We start from the raw sequence: 17,708 nt of genomic DNA, 5'->3' as shown, positions 1-17,708 counted from the left end.
AGACACTGAATTTGCCATCTAAACCTTTTTCGGCAAGATTTATCAACTTTTATCTTTTTAAGCAAATGAGATTTTTTATTTTAAAAATACCCTTCATCTTATTTCTTTTCATTTACAGCAGTTTTCACATATTAAACTTTTATATTTTAGAGTATATAGATTAAACTTAATTTTTTTTTAATGAATAAGATTTATAGATAAAAAATAGATTAATTTAGGATATAATAATTAATATTTATATACCTTTATACCTTTATAAAATAATGTACATAAAACAATACGTTTTTTCAAGCGGATGCAAAAATATGTGAAAATGTAAATGGGTGCGTAAAAATATAAAGGGGGTGTGTCAACTTCGAAGGGGTGTGTGAAATCATAAAGAGATGTGTAAAATCATAAAAGGGTGCGTCAAATCGTAAAAAGGTACATGAAATCTTAAAAGGGTGCGTCAGCTTTTGAAAGGGGTGCGCTAACCTCTAAAGTGGAGTGTGAAAGAGTGCAACAACACTGAAGGGGTGCGTGAAAGGGTGCGACACTATGAAAGGGTGCGTCATAACCTAAAAGGGTGCGGCAACGCTGAAGGGGTGCGTGAAAGTATAAAGAGGTGTCTGAAATTATATAGGGGTGCGTGAAATTGTGAAAGGGTGCGTAAAACTATAAAGGGGCTCCTGAAAATGTAAAGGGGGTGCGTGAAAATATAAAGGGGTGCGTAATAATAATAATAATAATAATAATAATAATAATAATATATTATAGGCCAAAGGACTATTTGCCACCCAAGGTATACTGCATTCCCAAGTTTTCTTCTGTTAACTTTAAAAATCTCGTTTATCCACCTATGAGCTGTTAAAATTAATGGTTTAAAGGGTAAAATCGTTATTTTTTCTATGATATTAAAAATAAATTAAAATTTAATCCAGTTCCCCCCCCCCCCCCCCCCAAAACCCCTAAAAACTAATAATTTCCCTTTAAGCCAAGTTTTGAAAAATAACATTCCCCCCCACTAAGGTTTAGTTTTCAATCCCCGACGCCAAATCCGGTGCCATTGTCGACGACGAAGCTTTTCCGACGCACCACTATGCTCCAATGGCCTCTCTTCTCTCCTCTAGAACTTCGATCGACCTAAATTTGGAGTCGTCTTCTCTTGGAAAGTTGAAGAGCTTCTTCGGGAGACGAAACTCTTCGTCTTCCCAAATGAAGACGAGGTCGTCATCTTCATCTGGGAAGACAAAGAGACGAAGCTCTTCAACTTTTCAGAGGAAGATGACACTAGATCTGGGGCCAATCAGCGTTTCAGAAGGGGGAAGAGAGGTCGCCGGAGCATGGTGGTGTGTTGGGAAAGTTTCGTCGTCGGCGATGGCTTCGAATATGACATCAGGGATTGAAAATTAAACCCTAGGGGGAGAATGCTATTTTTTAAAACTTGGTTTATGGGGAAATAGTTAGTTTTTAAGGGTTAGGATAGAAAAAGAGATAAAATTTTAAGGGATTATAGTTCTGTTAAATTTAACTACTCATGAGTAGATATTTAAGATTTTCAAAGTTAAATAGAAAAAACTTGATAATGCAACATACCTTTGGTGGGAAATAGTCCTTTGGCCTTTATTAAAACTCTACCATTATTCCATTTTTTTTTTTTTTTTTTATGTATATTAGAACTAGAGAAGGTGCAAGATGGACACAATCAAAACCAAACAAAACATATTCCAAATTTATGGGGAAAAAAAAAATTATTGTAGTACCAGAAACAAATCTGAATCTTTTTGAAAAAAAAATCCAACCAACCAAACCATACCATTTTTCACGATTATTATTATTTTTTTTTTGTGTTTTTGCTTTGTGCTTTGCTCCATAGGCCTTTGTCTCCTGACTTAACAGTGTCTCGAGCATGCCTTCCTCGAGAGAAGCCCCTTGCCTCCCTCGCTTTCTTCCTCTAAGCTCTGAGATTTTGGATCCAATCCAATATGGCAGAGCAGAAGAAACCTCAAGCTACTGGTGCTTGGCCCGCCATTAGGCCCTTTGTCAACGGTGGCGCTTCTGGGATGCTTGCCACCTGCGTTATTCAGCCTATCGATATGATCAAGGTATGCATTTTTTCCATAGTTTTGGATAAAAACATGTTCATATTTGTCTGAAAGTCAGCTTGTTATTTGTGTAGTGTGGTAAAATTTTGGTCTTTGACTGAAAGTTGGTGCTTTTGATATGCTTTTAGATCTGGGATTTGATGGTATTTTTGTAGGTTTGGTTGTAGTTGGACTTGTTGGGTGGTGGCTTTTTGTTGTTTTTGGTTTTTATGAGATTTAGTTGTGGGATTTGATGGTTGGTTTTTGGAGTGTTTGTGTTTGGTCCATTTATTTGATGTGGACTAATAAAGATTTGTGTTTTGATGGGTTTTTGTTATTTGTGTTGTTACAGGTGAGAATTCAATTGGGTCAGGGATCTGCAGCTACTGTGACTAAGAACATGCTTAAAAATGAGGGCGTAGCTGCCTTTTACAAGGTTTGGTTCTATGAAACTTATTATGTTTTCTGTTTTTATCATTTGTATTGGGAATTCATTGTGTTTGTGATTCATTGTCAGAAGATCCTTGGTAAAGATAAAGCTTTACTTGATATGGTTTAGTATGAATTTTGAAACCATAATGAAAGTTTATCGGTTTAGTAAGCCCAGTCTTGTGAATTTTATGAATATGTAACTTCCATCAAAGATCTTTGCACATTGGGAAAATATTTTAAGAATCAATGACGTGTATGTGTTTTTGCCATCTGAAATTTGGTTGGAGTTTGATCCTATTCTTGAAATTGTTGTCTAAACTATATTATATTGGGCAGGGGCTCTCTGCTGGACTGCTGAGGCAAGCTACATATTCCACTGCCCGTCTTGGTTCATTTAAGTGAGTATTTCATTCCAATTGCATAGTTCTTCTCTTACAGCATGTGCACTCTGCACTTTGTAGCTTTTTACCTTGTTAGTGAACGTCATCATTGGATTTTTGTTTATTTTTTTTCCATAGGATTTTGACCAACAAAGCAATTGAAGCCAATGATGGGAAGCCTCTACCTTTGTATCAGAAGGCCTTGTGTGGGCTAACTGCTGGTGCTATTGGTGCAACTGTTGGTAGTCCTGCAGATTTGGCACTGATCCGTATGCAGGCTGATGCCACTCTGCCTGCTGCTCAACGCAGAAATTATGCCAATGCTTTCCATGCCCTCCATCGTATTACTGCAGATGAGGGGGTTTTGGCACTCTGGAAAGGTGCAGGTCCAACTGTTGTGAGAGCAATGGCAGCGAACATGGGCATGCTTGCCTCTTATGAGCAGAGTTCTGAGTTTTTCAGGGATTCTTGTGGCTTGGGTGAAGCATCTACAGTTTTAGGTAAGATACTTTGCTAGCAGTATTTTTAACTTGCCAAAAGGGTTTTATCTCTTGGTCAGTGGATTTCTGATGCCCTGTAGTTTGTTTAGTTGAGGACAAGTACATTGTTAACCTTACATCAACCTCCTTCAGTATTTGTAATAGTCTCATTCTTATTGTTTAGCAAGATGTTTATAGTTTCTTATCTAAACTTTTATTAATATATATATCTTCAAAGATTGGTGTGAAGCATGTACGGTATTCTTATTGTCAATAATCTTACACTTGTGAGCATTCCTTCAATTGGAAAATAAACCATTCATCTGATGTGATACTTTGTTTTTCCCCTTTCCAGTTCTGGAAAGTCAGTTAAGCTAATCTCGTCTTTTTGTCTTTTTCTTCTCAGTGGCAAGTTCCATATCAGGTTTTTTTGCCTCAGCTTGCAGTTTGCCCTTTGATTATGTCAAAACCCAAATCCAGAAAATGCAACCTGATGCTCAGGGAAAGTATCCTTACACTGGCTCTTTGGACTGTACCATGAAAACTCTGAAGGCCGGAGGACCATTCAAGTTTTACACTGGTTTCCCTGTATATTGTGTTAGAATTGCCCCACATGTCATGGTAAATCTTCCTCAGTCACTCTCAGAAAATCCTAGTAGTTGGTCTTTAGTACAGCAAACTAAGTTATCATAGATATAAAAGTATTGCATTTTTCTGACAGCTCGTGTTCTGTTTATGCAGATGACATGGATATTCCTCAACCAAATCCAAAAGCTTGAGAAGTCTGTTGGGTTATAGTTTCGTGATGCTGGCTGACATTTTCAACCGAAGTTTCAAATAAAAAGACATTTTGTTTGTAACTTTGGCAGGTTTTGGCACTTTAACGTAGGGCTGGATTCGAATCGAGTCAGCTTAAGTTTGGTTCGGTCGAACCCGAAACGAGCCGGCCTTAGTTACTCGCTAGATTTTCTAATTAAAATTTTTAATGCAAAATGACGTCGTTTTGATCAACATGTATGAAAACATCGTTTTGATAACGAAAAATGAGCCGAATTCGAGTTTGGCTCGATCGAGCCCGAAACAAGCCGGCCTTAGCCGAGCTCGAGCTCAAACTCCAGCCAACTCTATGTAAACCGAGCCGAGTCCGAGTTCGGCTTGGGTCGAATCCAGCCCTACTTGAACACCTGTAAGAACCAAAACATTTGTTTCAAAATTTTTACAGGACAATTGATGTAGGACTCCAAAAAGTTGTCATTATTTGGACCAGAAATTTTGTGTTACAAAAATAGAATATTTTACAACTAGAGAGAGTTACTCTTTGATATGGTGAGAGAAAAATAAGATTTGTACTCTATAAACAGGTATATTTTTGCTGAGTTTTGCAATCGGCACCAATTGATTTTCAGATGAAATTGTTCAATTTTTTTGCCTTGGATTGGTTCATTTTATTTTGTCTTCGGTTCTTACTTTGTGAAGGCTGCATTGAATTCTGATGTTTCAGATTTGTTATAGAAATGGATTTAACACTGGATTTATTGATATTTGGTTTTTCCCTTATTAATATCATGTGCACAATTGTATGCACAAATAATGACATATCGTTATATGATTAAATAATTTTATATTAAAAATAAAATAATATATTATCATCTTATAATAAATATTTTTTTTGTGCATAAAATTATATATATTATTTGTGTATATGATTTTTTTTTTTTTGTCTGGATGAAGTTTCATTTATTTCCCATGTGGGTCTTTCACTTATGGGATTTTGATATGCAAAATCATCAATCATGGATTTCACAAAATTCAAGAGAGTTTCAGAATAGGTTTAGATAAATTTGTTTAAGTTATAAGAAATCACGAGGCAATTGGCAAATGGAGAAAATCAAGTAATGCTGTTACAGAAAGAAGAAGTCTGATTCCAGATAACGAGAGATTGCCTCCACAAAGTTGTCGACAAAAACAAAAATAAAACCATGCTAACAAAAACAGTTGTTGCATATACCACAAGACGAGTAGTATCCAGTATCATGAAAAGCCTTTTTGTAAGTGAATGAAAACTTCAAGATACAGATGATTACTTGCCCAAAAAAAAAAAGATACAGGTGATTGCTTTTAGAGGCGAACGGAGGATCAAGATAAACCAGTAGAGCCATCAAGGGAGCCCAGGTTGGAATAAAATACAAATAAACAAGCTTTACCTGCCAATGTAAGAGTGGTCCTCGGGATTGATAAAAATTTCTTCACCAATTTCAAGGTAGGATTTTACCTGGGGAAAATTATAAGGTACGGAAAATAGTGAAACTGCTAAATTGTCATGGAATTGATATCAACTTCACACTTTGAAGGCATCAAAGCCAGAATATCCTACAAAGTTAATAGCTAAAGATCAATCAACCCCTACGTACATGGAAACTCAACAAATAAGAATCTAGAAGTTGAAACAGCATTCATAGTTCTCCACATACTTCCATTTATTGTCAATCCTATTATTAAATTGCCACTTTTACTATAGTCATGCTGTATGAATATTAATTACAAAACGAGATAGCTCTCCAGTCCATGCAACTATTTTTCAGAATGCCTTATTATCATTGGTCAATTTGAACTTTAGCATGCTAGAAAAGTACATAACGAATGTAGGATGGGAAAGGGAGCTTGACAGATATTTTGTACCCAAGACTACCAAGAGTATAAGGTTAAACAAATTAGAAAGCTCTTAATTTGTGTATAAAACTGACATTGATTGGGTATCCATGTATAAATACAATCAAATGCACATTCAGAATAGCATCTTAGACTGATAAAATCTAAACAGAATTTAATATTCCGCTTACGAGAACGGTGACACCATTATCCAGCACAGCCCTTTGATACCTGCAATGGAACAAAAATTTTAGGGGACAAAAATCATAAGGTTGCAAGTGAAAGCACTAGAATGATAAGAATGGGTCCTAGGTTTCTAAGCTTGGAGTCTTGTGGTTTGTTTTAAGTTAGGAAACAAGCCTGTATCTGTGAAGGTTCATATAAGGGTCTTACTGGATGCATACATGGACCTCATAGCATCTCAAAGACCTGGTACTAGTCACGAATTCATCACACGGCCACAACAATATTGTTAATTTTGGATTAAGTTTGTTAAGAATGTTTATACAAGATTTATCAGATTAATAAACTGAATTAGCAAGTAATCAAAGGATAAAAGTAACATCAGAAATCAACAAGAAAACACAAGAAATACTTGGTTCAGGTTTGGATTTGAAACCCTACATCCAAGGCAGAGACAAGTCTCTAATCGAATCCACTATTGAACATAAGCAAATACAACTTACAAAAACCCTCCGATTTACGCCTCACACAACTATGACACGCCGTCAACCAAAGTCTCTCACCAAGTCTTCACCAAGACTCAAGACATTTACACAACCAGAGAAAACCTGAGGATTTCTCCCTAGTTTAACTAAATCACAAGAACACAGCCCTAAATTTCAGAGAGCAAAGCAAGAACAAGGAAGCCGACCCACACACACTCAAGAAAATTACAATTCTCAACCCTAATAAAGCCCTTTATATACTTAGGGTTAATATTCAGCATAAAAGACTAAATTACCCCTTTTGCTTCAAATTACCTTACAAACCACAAAAGACTCCATAATGACAAGATTACCCTCTAACACATTTAAGCCACATTCTTCATAGCTCCACCTTGGCTTAAATAGGTGAAGAAAAGAATTCCACTAGGAGACCTTCTCTGCATCATTTCTGTCACAATTTTGATAGATTTTCAGGAGGTTTAAAGCTTCCTTGAACTTGATCACAGGGACAACTTTAGTTAGTATATCTGTTGGATTAACATTGGACATGATCTTCTCAACCAATACTTGCTTGTTGGAAAACACATCTCTGATGAAGTGAAGTCTCACATCAATATGTTTGGTCCTCTCATGATATGCACTGTTTTTAGAAAGATGAATGACACTCTGTAAATCACAGGAATATCTAAACTCAGACCTAGTTCAGATGTAATTCCCTTCAGCTACATAGCCTCCTTCACAGCTTCTGTTAAGGCAATATATTCTGCTTCAGTGGTGGATAATGCCACAATAGACTGCAAGTTGCATTTCCAGCTCACAATATTCCCACCATAGGTAAAAATATAACTAGTTAGAGACTTTCTTTTATCCAGATCAACTGCAAAATCTGAATCACAAAATCTTTTAACTAGTAAACTGTTAGTAGCATTAGATGTGTATAATAACCCAAAGTTTGCAGTTCCTTTGAGATATTTCATCAGCCATTTTACAACATACTAATGTTCTTTACAAAGATTGCTCATAAATCAACTTACTAAACTAATAGCATAAGCAATATCAGATCTTGAACCAATAATTGCATACATCAAACTACCTACAACATTTGAATAAGGTATTTTATTCATAAATTTAGATTCAATTGCAGATAGATTGACAATAGATTTTAATCTAAAATGAGCACCCATAGGAACATTAACAGGTTTAGTTTCAGACATATTATATAAATTCAATACCTTCTTAATATATCCATCTTGTGACAAAAACAAAGATCTCTTACTTCTGTCTCTTTTAATATCCATGCCTAAAATTCTTTTTGTTGACCCTAAATCTTTCATAACAAATTCAGTTTTTAGCATTTGTTTTAAATTTATCAAAGCAAACATATCTTTAGAAGCTAGAAGCATATCATCAACATATAGAAGCAAGTAAACATAATATCCAGTATCAGATTTTAAATAATACACACAATGATCATAATTGCATCTTAGAAAATCAATAGATAGAACAAACTCATCAAACCTCTTGTACCATTGTCTAGGAGACTGTTTAACCCCATACAAGGATTTATGAAGCAAACATACTTTGTTTTCAGCTTCAGGTTCTACAAAACCCTCAGGTTGCTCCATAAGAATCTGTTCTTCCAAATTTCCATGGAAGAATGTTGTTGTAACATCCATCTATTCCAGTTCCATGTCAAATAACACAATAGCTGATAGTATAAGTCTTATTAAGGTATGTTTAACTACAGGGGAAAAAACTTCATGGTAATCAATTTCTTCTCTTTGTGAAAAGCCTTTTGCCACCACCCTTGCTTTAAATCTTGGTTATTCAACACTAGGAATACCTAGTTTCCTTTTAAATACCCACTTGCAACCAATTAGCTTTTCCTTCAATGGTCTATCAATAAGTGACCAGATATTATTCCTTTTCAGTGATTCTATTTCAGTTTTCATTGTTTTTAACCAATCTGAGCTATATTTACTCTCACAGGCTTGGGTATAATTCAGGGGTTCAATCATCTCAATCAAGTCTCTTATTTGAAAAGTATAAGAGGTGAGATCAGCTTGAGCATATCTTGAAGGTAGTCTTATTTCTCTTCTTGGTCTATCCCTAGCAAGTTGATAGTTAGATAAACTTTGTTTTTCTAGACTGTGAAGACACTCAACTTGACTCTGTGGTGGGGGTTGTTGATTCAAGTCTGTGATTTCGTACTTTGAAATACGAATTATATCCAGACCCAAGTCATGTCCCTTACCAGACTCTAAAGATTGAGTTGAAAACTCAATACTACTTTGGTGACTTAACACAAATGTCTCCACCTCAAATTGAACCTATCCAGATTGTCCTTCTGAAGAGAAAAAGATCTTTGTAAAATTTTAGTTTATTAAAAGCAACATTTATGCTAACAACACACTTGTGCTCTTCTAACAGTCATAGTTTATAGCCCTTAGTGCCTATGGGATATCCTAGAAAGACAGCCTTTAATGCTCTTGGGTTAAGTTTACCTTGACTAACATGAACATAGGCAAGACATCCGAATGGTTTCAAGTGATGTAGTGAAGGTGGTCTATTTGACCACATTTCAATTGGGGTTTAAAACCTAATACAGATGATGGAGACCTATTTATCAAAGTAATAGGCAGTTGCTACAACTTCAACCCAAAACTTCTTATTTAATCCAGAATCAGCTAGAATACATCTAACCTTATTTAGAATGGTCCTATTCATTCTCTCAGCCAAACCATTTTGTTGTGGTGTTTTACTACATGCTTTATGCCTAAGTATACCATGTTTCTTACAAAAATCAGAAAACTATTTGTTGCAATATTCTAAGCCATTATCAGTTTTGAGTACTTTAATTTTCTTATTAGTTTGATTCTCAACTAGATTTTTCCAGTCTTTAAAGCACTCAAAGGCTTCATCTTTGTGTTTTAGGAAATAAACCCATACTCTCCTAGAGTAGTCATTAATGAATGTCATAAAATAGTGTGAATCAGATAATAAATCAGGGACATGGGGAGAACCTAACACATCAGAATGCATATACTCAAGAATACCATTGGATCTATGTGTGGCAAATGCAAACTTTAATTTATGAGATTTTCCAAACACACAATTTTCACAAAACTTCAAATCAGAGATCTTGTTTAGATCAATAAGATTTTGTTTACACAATTCATTCAAACCTGCCATACTAATATGTCCAAGTCTTTTATGCCATAAGATTGTTTCATCCAAATTATCATGAGCAAAATGTATGCCATCAGACACCACACTACTGTCTAGTATGTACAAGCCATTTGATAATTTTCCTTTCATTACAACTAAAGAACCTTTCATGATTTTTAAAACACCTTTTTTAGATTTATAGGAAAAACCATTTAAATCAAGTGAGCCAAGAGAAATCAAATTTCTTCTTAACTTAGGCACTAACCTAACATTTTCAAGAATTTTTATAAAACCATCAAACATTTTAAACTTGACATTACCTATAGCAATCACATCACAAGAATCATCATTACCCATCAAAACTTTTCCCCTATTTATATATTTTAAATCAGTGAGCCATTCTTTCCTGGGAGTCATATGAAAAGTACAACCAGAGTCCATTACCCACTCTTCATCTAACCCTACTTCAGAAAGAACTAACACTTCTGCACTTTCATACTCGTTAAGAAAATTTGTTAGTTCTAAGTTTTCAGATTTATTAGTATGAGCCTTCTTTTTCTCTAGACAATTCCTCTTAAAGTGGCCCTCTTTATGACACAATCAGCATGTTTTCTTTTATCTAGATTTTGATCTAGTTAGTTTCTTATTTGTTGCGTTATTTCTTTTTTCTTGTCTACTTCTAATTTGAAGACCCTCACCAATAGATTTCCTTTTAAATTTTATTTCTAAGTCTTTACACCTTAGGGCCCCTAAAACCTCATCCAATGACAAAGAGTCTCTGCTATATTTTATGGCAGCTTTAACATCTTTAAAAGATTCAGGTAAAGCATTCAAAATTATTATTGCTTGATTTTCATCTGATATTTTTTCATCAATGTTATTCAAATCAATAACAATTTTATGAAAATCATCAAGATTATCATCTAAAGACTTAGTGGAGTCCATTTTAAATCCAAACAGTTGTTCTTTCAAATATATTTTATTTATCAGTAATTTAGTCATATATAGGGATTCTAACTTTAACCATACTTTTGCAGCAGTATCAACATCATCAATTTTCCGTAACACATTATCAGACAAATGCAAAATTAATAAACTATAAGTTGTTTCCATTATCTCAGCTATCTTAGCATCAGTCATACCTATAGGGAAATCAAATGGTTTTCCTAATGCTTTTGCACATTTCTGATGGACTAGTACTGCATACATCTTCTTTTTCCACATGTTGAAATCGCCCTTGCCATCAAACTTCTCGATATCGATTCTGGTTTGACCCATAATTCTTTGCTGACAATTTTCTTTTTAATCTTTTAGCAAGAAGCAAGATTAGTAGTAACAGAGAATATATATAGGCAAAAATTTGAACAATAGCACCAGAAATCGATCAATCAAAACATTCAAAACAAAAAACCCTAATCGACTCTGATACCGCTTGTTAATTTTGGATTAGGTTTGTTAAGAATGTTTATACAAGATTTATTAGATTAATGAACTGAATTAGCAAGTAATCAAAGGATAAAGGCAACATCAAAAATCAACAAGAAAACACAAGAAATACTTGGTTCAAGTTTCAATTTGAAACTCTACATCCAAGGCAGAGACAAGTCTTTAATCGAATCTACTATTGAACATAAGCAAATACAGCTTACAAAAACCCTTTGATTTACGCCTCACACGATTATTACACGCCGTGAACCAAAGTCTCTCACCAAGCCTTCACCAAGACTCAAGACATTTACACAACTGGAGAAAACCAGAGGATTTCTCCCTAGTTTAACTAAATCACAAGAACACAACCCTAAATTTTAGAGAGCAAAGCAAGAACAAGAAAGCTGACCCACACACACTCAAGAAAATTACAGTGCTCAACCCTAATAAAGCCCTTTATATACTTAGGGTTAATATTCAGCATAAAAGACTAAATTACCCCTTTTGCTTCAAATTACCTTACAGACCACAAAAGACTCCATAATGGCAAGATTACCCTCTAACACATTTAAGCCACATTCTTCAAATATATTCTTGATGACCCATATCTAAGAGCACGCCATAGACATATAACTATGGTCATTGTATTATTTCCAGTATATATAAACAACATAATAACCCAAATCCTTGAGCAAATCAAGATATCATAACATAACATATCATATTCAGGTACTATACCACCATGTGAATATGCAATAAAATTAATAAAATATTGGTGCTTCAAATTAGTTTATATGTCAGACATTGAAATAACTATAAATATGATAAAGTTATAAACAAGCAAAAGAAAAGACAATTAAAGTTTATCTTTTTGGAGAATAACGAAGATGAAGAGTTGAGTCCAACAAAAAGAAATGCACTGATCTAGTGTAAAAAATTATGTGATTTTTTTTTTTTGGTTATAAATATGAACTTGATGTAATGAATGGAGAGATTAGGGATTTGAATAAAAAAGTTTTTTTTGATATTATAGTAAGAGATATTTTCATACTTTGGAGTTAGACATTAAAATGACATAGTTTTATATTTCTTTAAAATTTCAAAGAAAGGAAAAATGAATAAGACAGTTGTTGAATATATGTTTAATACGATAAATATGTAAAATACATGTTTAATATATTTTGAGTTCAAAAATTAAAATTAGCATATTTAATATAAGAATTATTTACGTTTTTACTAATTTGACTATAGGGTAAGGAAATTTTTAATTTAAAATCTTTACATTAGGACTCCCTTAAAAAAAATCTTTGGAAGCCCAAATTTTTTTGGGTTAAAGAGGAACCCAAATACTTTTGTGCTTAGAAAAGCCCAATTGATATGCTCCATGCAATATGCAATGGGGCCAAATTTTATAGATTGTGATTGGACAGAATGGATACTGAGTATCTGATTCTGACAAACTGAAAAGGAAGGGAAAAAAATAGAAAATTTCAGCCATTATCTCAAAAGTTACATGGCATTTCACATCACCAATTTAAAAATAATTCTCTTGTTCTTTACATGAATAAACTTGGTTTTTGGTATTTAGGTTTTGATAAGGACAAGCAAGACTAAATCACTTTTTTGCAATTTGTTGAGTCAAGAGCTTTTACAAAAATTGACATAATCGATTAATTTATATTTTATTTTTAATTATATATTTGATAAGTTTGTTATCATCCATTTAATAATTTTATATTTTAATTTTAAATTACTATCTTCAGAAATAAGTAAAAAAATCTTGATATAAAAGGTTCTTGATTGATTTTTGTAAGTTCTCAAGAAATATATCTACTGATTTATGATGAATTTCAATATTATATTTTATTACCCTTTTGATACATTAATGGATATTTTCCAAAAAAAAAAAAGAAAAAGTTCCCTAAATGTTATCATTTTATAAATAAATTATATTAATAATAACTAAATAAATATTTGCCTAATAATCATATGCTAACCCTCATTTTAATTATGATTATTTTTCCATTTTTGATTGGGATTATATTATATTATAGATAAGATAATTTGAAGAAAAGTATGATGCCACTGTAATTCCAACAATGTTCGAAGGGTGGACTTGTAATTGAGCGAATCCTTTGATGGCAGCAATTGAAGATTCCCAAAGCCAGAACACCCTGCAAACATATTGAATTTATCGTTCAAATTGATTTTCTTTTTAGGCATGAATATTAAATCAATAAAGTCTCAACATTACAACTGATGAAAAATCTTAACTTTTCTGCGTGTTTAATTACCATTTTGCCCTTAAACTATAATTTTTGTTCTAACAAGCAGAAGAGGGGTTTGCCACTTTGCTTTCATATTTCCTAAAGAATTCATTTTTATTATATAACAAAACAACATTGTGCATTAGAATTGGCAAGTTACTGGCTGAAAGTTCAAGTGAAATAAAGATGGTAGAGAGAAAACTAGTAGTTAAACAATGATAAGCAATTGCCTAATATTTTAAAATGTTATTTTATTTTAATTTAAGATTATTTAATTAAACATTATTATTATTGAAAACCATTCCTTTTATAAAATTGATACCCATTAAACTAAAAATAATTAAAATTCCATTTATTAAAACTCTACCATTTTTTTTATGTATATTAGAACTAGAAAAGTGCAAGACGGACACAATCAAAACCAAACAATTTATTCTACTACCAAAAACAAATCTGAATCTTTTTGAAAACAAAATCCAACCAATCAAACCATACCATTTTTCACTATTATTATTATTATTTTTTCTGTTTTTGCTTTGTGCTTTGCTTCATGCGCCTTCGTCTCCTGTGACTTATCATTGTCTCAAACACGCCTTCCTCCAGAGAAGCTCCTTGCCTCCTTCTCTCTCTTCCTCTAAGCTCTGAGATTTTGGACCCAATCCAAGATGGCAGAGCAGAAGAAACCTCAAGCTACTGGTGTTTGGCCCACCATTAAGCCCTTTGTCAATGGTGGCGCTTCTGGGATGCTTGCCACCTGCGTTATTCAGCCTGTCGATATGATCAAGGTTTGCATTTTTTCCATAGTTTTGGAAAAAAACATGTTCATATTTGTCTGAAAGTTCAGTTTTTTATTTGTCTAGTGTGGTAAAATTTTGGTCTTTGACTGAAAGTTGGTATGCTTTTAGATCTGGGATTTGATGGTATTTTTGTGGGTTTAGTTGTAGTTGGACTTGTTGGGTGGTGGCTTTTTGTTGTTTTTGGTTTTTATGAGATTTAGTTGTGGGATTTGATGGGTGGTTTTTGGAGTGTTTGTGTTTGGTTCATTTATTTGATGTGGACTAATAAGGATTTGTGTTTTGATGGGTTTCTGTTGTTTATGTTGTTGCAGGTGAGAATTCAACTGGGTCAGGGATCTGCAGCTATTGTGACTAAGAACATGCTTAAAAATGAGGGTGTAGCTGCCTTTTACAAGGTTTGATTCTATGAAACTTATTATGTTTTCTGTTTTTATCATTTGGATTGGGAATTCATTGTGTTTGTGATTCATTATCAGAAGATCCTCGGTAAAGATAAAGCTTTACTTGATATGGTTTAGTATGAATTTTGAATGCATAATGAAAGTTTATCGGTTTAGTAAGCCCAGTCTTGTGAATTTTATGAATATGTAACTTCCATCAAAGATCATTGCACATTGGAAAAATATTTTAAGAATCAATATCGTGTCTGTGTTTTTGCTATCTGAAATTTGGTTATGCAGTGTTGATTGATTTTGGAGTTTGATCCTATTCTTGAAATTGTTGTCTAAACTATATTATATTGGGCAGGGGCTCTCTGCTGGACTGCTGAGGCAAGCTACATATACCACTGCCCGTCTCGGTTCATTTAAGTGAGCATTTCTTTCCAATTGCATAGTTCTTCTCTTACAGCATTCGCACTCTGCACTTTGTAGCTTTTACCTTGTAGGTGAACATCATCATTGGATTTTTGTTTTTTTTTTTTTTTTTCCATAGGATTTTGACCAACAAAGCAATTGAAGCCAATGATGGGAAGCCTCTACCTTTGTATCAGAAGGCCTTGTGCGGGCTTACTGCTGGTGCTATTGGTGCAACTGTTGGTAGTCCCTCAGATTTGGCACTGATCCGTATGCAGGCTGATGCCACTCTGCCTGCTGCCCAACGCAGAAATTATACCAATGCTTTCCATGCCCTCTATCGTATTACTGCAGATGAGGGGGTTTTGGCACTCTGGAAAGGTGCAGGTCCAACTGTTGTGAGAGCAATGGCATTGAACATGGGCATGCTTGCCTCTTATGAGCAGAGTGCTGAGTTTTTCAGGGATTCTTGTGGCTTGGGTGAAGCATCTACAGTTTTAGGTAAGATACTTTGCTAGCAGTATTTTTAACTTGCCAAAAGTGTTTTATCTCTTGGTCAGTGGATTTCTAATGCTCTGTAGTTTGTTTAGTTAAGGACAGGTACATCGATAACCTTACATCAACCTCCTTATGTATTTGTAATAGTCTTATTCTCATTGTTTAGCAAGATGTTTATAGGTTCTTATCTAAACATTTATTAATATATATATATATATATATATATATATATATATATATATATATATATATATATATATATATATATATGTATTCAAAGATTGGTTTGAACCATGTACGGCATCTCTATTGTCAATAATCTTACACTTGTGAGCATTCCTTCAATTGGAAAATAAACCACTCATCTGATGTGGTACTTTGTTTTTCCCCTTTCTAGTTCTGGAATGTCAGTTAAGCTAATCTTGTCTTTTTCTTCTCAGCGGCAAGTTCTGTATCAGGGTTTTTTGCCTCAGCTTGCAGTTTGCCCTTTGATTATGTCAAAACCCAAATCCAGAAAATGCAACCTGATGCTCAGGGAAAGTATCCCTACACTGGCTCTTTGGACTGTGCTATGAAAACTCTCAAGGCCGGAGGACCATTCAAGTTTTACACTGGTTTCCCTGTATATTGTGTTAGAATTGCCCCACATGTCATGGTAAATCTTCCTCTGTCACTCTCAGAAAATCCTTGTAGCTGGTCTTTAGTACAGCAAACTAAGTTATCATAGATATAAAAGTTTTGCATTTTTCTGACAGCTTGTGTTCTGTTTATGTAGATGACATGGATATTCCTCAACCAGATCCAAAAGCTCGAGAAGTCTGTTGGGTTATAGTTTTGTGATGCTGGCTGACATTTTCGACCGAAGTCTTAAATAAAAAGACATTTTGTTTGTAACTTTGGCGGGTTTTGGCACTTGAACGCCTGTAAGAACCAAACCATTTGTTTCAAAATTTTTACAGCACAATTGATGTAGGAATTAAAAAAGTTGTCATTATTGACCAGAAATTTTGTGTTACAAAAATAGGATATTTTTCAACTAGAGAGAGTTACTCTTTGAAACAGTGCGAGAAAAATAAGATTTGTACTCTATAAACAGGCATATTTTTGCTGAGTTTTGCAATAGGCACCAATGGATTTTCAGATGAAATTGTTCAATTTTTATGCCTTGGATTGGTTCATTTTATTGTCTTCAGTTCTTACTCTGTGAAGGCTGCATTCAATTCTGATGTTTCAGATTTGTTATTGAAATAGGTATAACACTGGATCTATTGATATTTGGTATTTCCTTTAGTGATACTATATATATAATTTTGTGTATAAATAATAATATATTATCATATGATTGGATGATTTTGAATCAAAGATAAAACATTTAATCATATTATAACAAATAATTGTTTCAAAGATAAAACGTCTAACCATATTATGATATAATTGTTTGTGTATAAAAATGTATACATTATTTGTACATATAGTTTTTATTTTTTGTCTCAATGAATTTTCATTTATTTCCTTACGGGATTTTGATATGCTAAAGAGTTATTTCCCACCCAAAGTATCATTCTTTCTTAAGTTTTCACTCCTTAACTTTGAAAATCTTATTTACCCACCCATAGACGGTTAAAGTTAATGAAATTCTAACTTCTTAAAATTTTATTTCTTTTTCCCTTCTTAAACCTTAAAAACTAAATCAAGTTTTAAAAAATGACATTCCTCCTTTTAGGGTTTGGCTTTCAAACTCTGGTTTCACCTCTAATGTCATTGCTAACAACCTTTCCCTTTCAACGTTTCCTCCCCCTCTAATGATTTCTCTTCTCTCACCTGGATGCCCCATCGACATCGAATGAAGTTGGAAAGATGAAGACAAAAATCCTAAGCTTCATTCAATATCGATCGAAACATCCAGATGAGAGAAGAGAGATTGTCAGATTGAGAGGAAACGTAGAGAGGAAGATGTTGCTAACAATAGCACCAAAGTTTGAAAGTTAAACCCTAAGAAGGAAATACCATTTTTTAAAACTTAATATATAAGAGAAAATGATTAGTTTTTAAGGTTTAGTGGACAAAAGAAAATAAAATTTAAGT

At 33.7% G+C, this 17,708-nt stretch overlaps 2 protein-coding genes across 2 annotated transcripts; both read left to right on the top strand.

The window, feature by feature from the left end:
* Nucleotides 1-1,759: 1,759 nt before the first annotated feature.
* Nucleotides 1,760-4,774, top strand: LOC123225510 (mitochondrial dicarboxylate/tricarboxylate transporter DTC-like). Its single transcript, XM_044649488.1, has 6 exons — nt 1,760-2,084; nt 2,416-2,499; nt 2,832-2,893; nt 3,014-3,375; nt 3,761-3,975; nt 4,096-4,774. The coding sequence occupies exons 1-6, from the start codon at nt 1,965-1,967 to the stop codon at nt 4,150-4,152; spliced, it is 900 nt and encodes a 299-aa protein (XP_044505423.1). The 5' UTR covers nt 1,760-1,964; the 3' UTR covers nt 4,153-4,774.
* A 9,238-nt stretch (nt 4,775-14,012) lies between these two features.
* LOC123225511 (mitochondrial dicarboxylate/tricarboxylate transporter DTC-like) lies at nt 14,013-16,765 on the top strand. Its single transcript, XM_044649489.1, has 6 exons — nt 14,013-14,319; nt 14,643-14,726; nt 15,079-15,140; nt 15,265-15,626; nt 16,064-16,278; nt 16,399-16,765. Exons 1-6 carry the CDS (start codon nt 14,200-14,202, stop codon nt 16,453-16,455), a joined length of 900 nt encoding a protein of 299 aa, XP_044505424.1. The 5' UTR covers nt 14,013-14,199; the 3' UTR covers nt 16,456-16,765.
* The last annotated feature ends 943 nt before the right edge of the window (nt 16,766-17,708 follow it).

The sequence above is a fragment of the Mangifera indica genome, chromosome 9 (genome assembly GCF_011075055.1).
Source record: "Mangifera indica cultivar Alphonso chromosome 9, CATAS_Mindica_2.1, whole genome shotgun sequence".
NCBI lineage: Eukaryota > Viridiplantae > Streptophyta > Magnoliopsida > Sapindales > Anacardiaceae > Mangifera > Mangifera indica.
Note: the sequence above shows the minus strand (reverse complement) of the source record. Positions and strands in the feature narration are given on the sequence as shown.

Coding starts and splice junctions, on each gene's coding strand:
- LOC123225510 (XM_044649488.1), top strand. CDS start 1,965: ATGGCAGAGCAGAAGAAACCTCAAGCTACTGGTGCTTGGCCCGCCATT. Junction 2,894..3,013: donor GCCCGTCTTGGTTCATTTAA/GTGAGTATTTCA, acceptor TTTTTTCCATAG/GATTTTGACCAACAAAGCAA. Junction 3,376..3,760: donor TGAAGCATCTACAGTTTTAG/GTAAGATACTTT, acceptor TTTTCTTCTCAG/TGGCAAGTTCCATATCAGGT.
- LOC123225511 (XM_044649489.1), top strand. CDS start 14,200: ATGGCAGAGCAGAAGAAACCTCAAGCTACTGGTGTTTGGCCCACCATT. Junction 14,320..14,642: donor AGCCTGTCGATATGATCAAG/GTTTGCATTTTT, acceptor ATGTTGTTGCAG/GTGAGAATTCAACTGGGTCA. Junction 15,627..16,063: donor TGAAGCATCTACAGTTTTAG/GTAAGATACTTT, acceptor TTTTCTTCTCAG/CGGCAAGTTCTGTATCAGGG.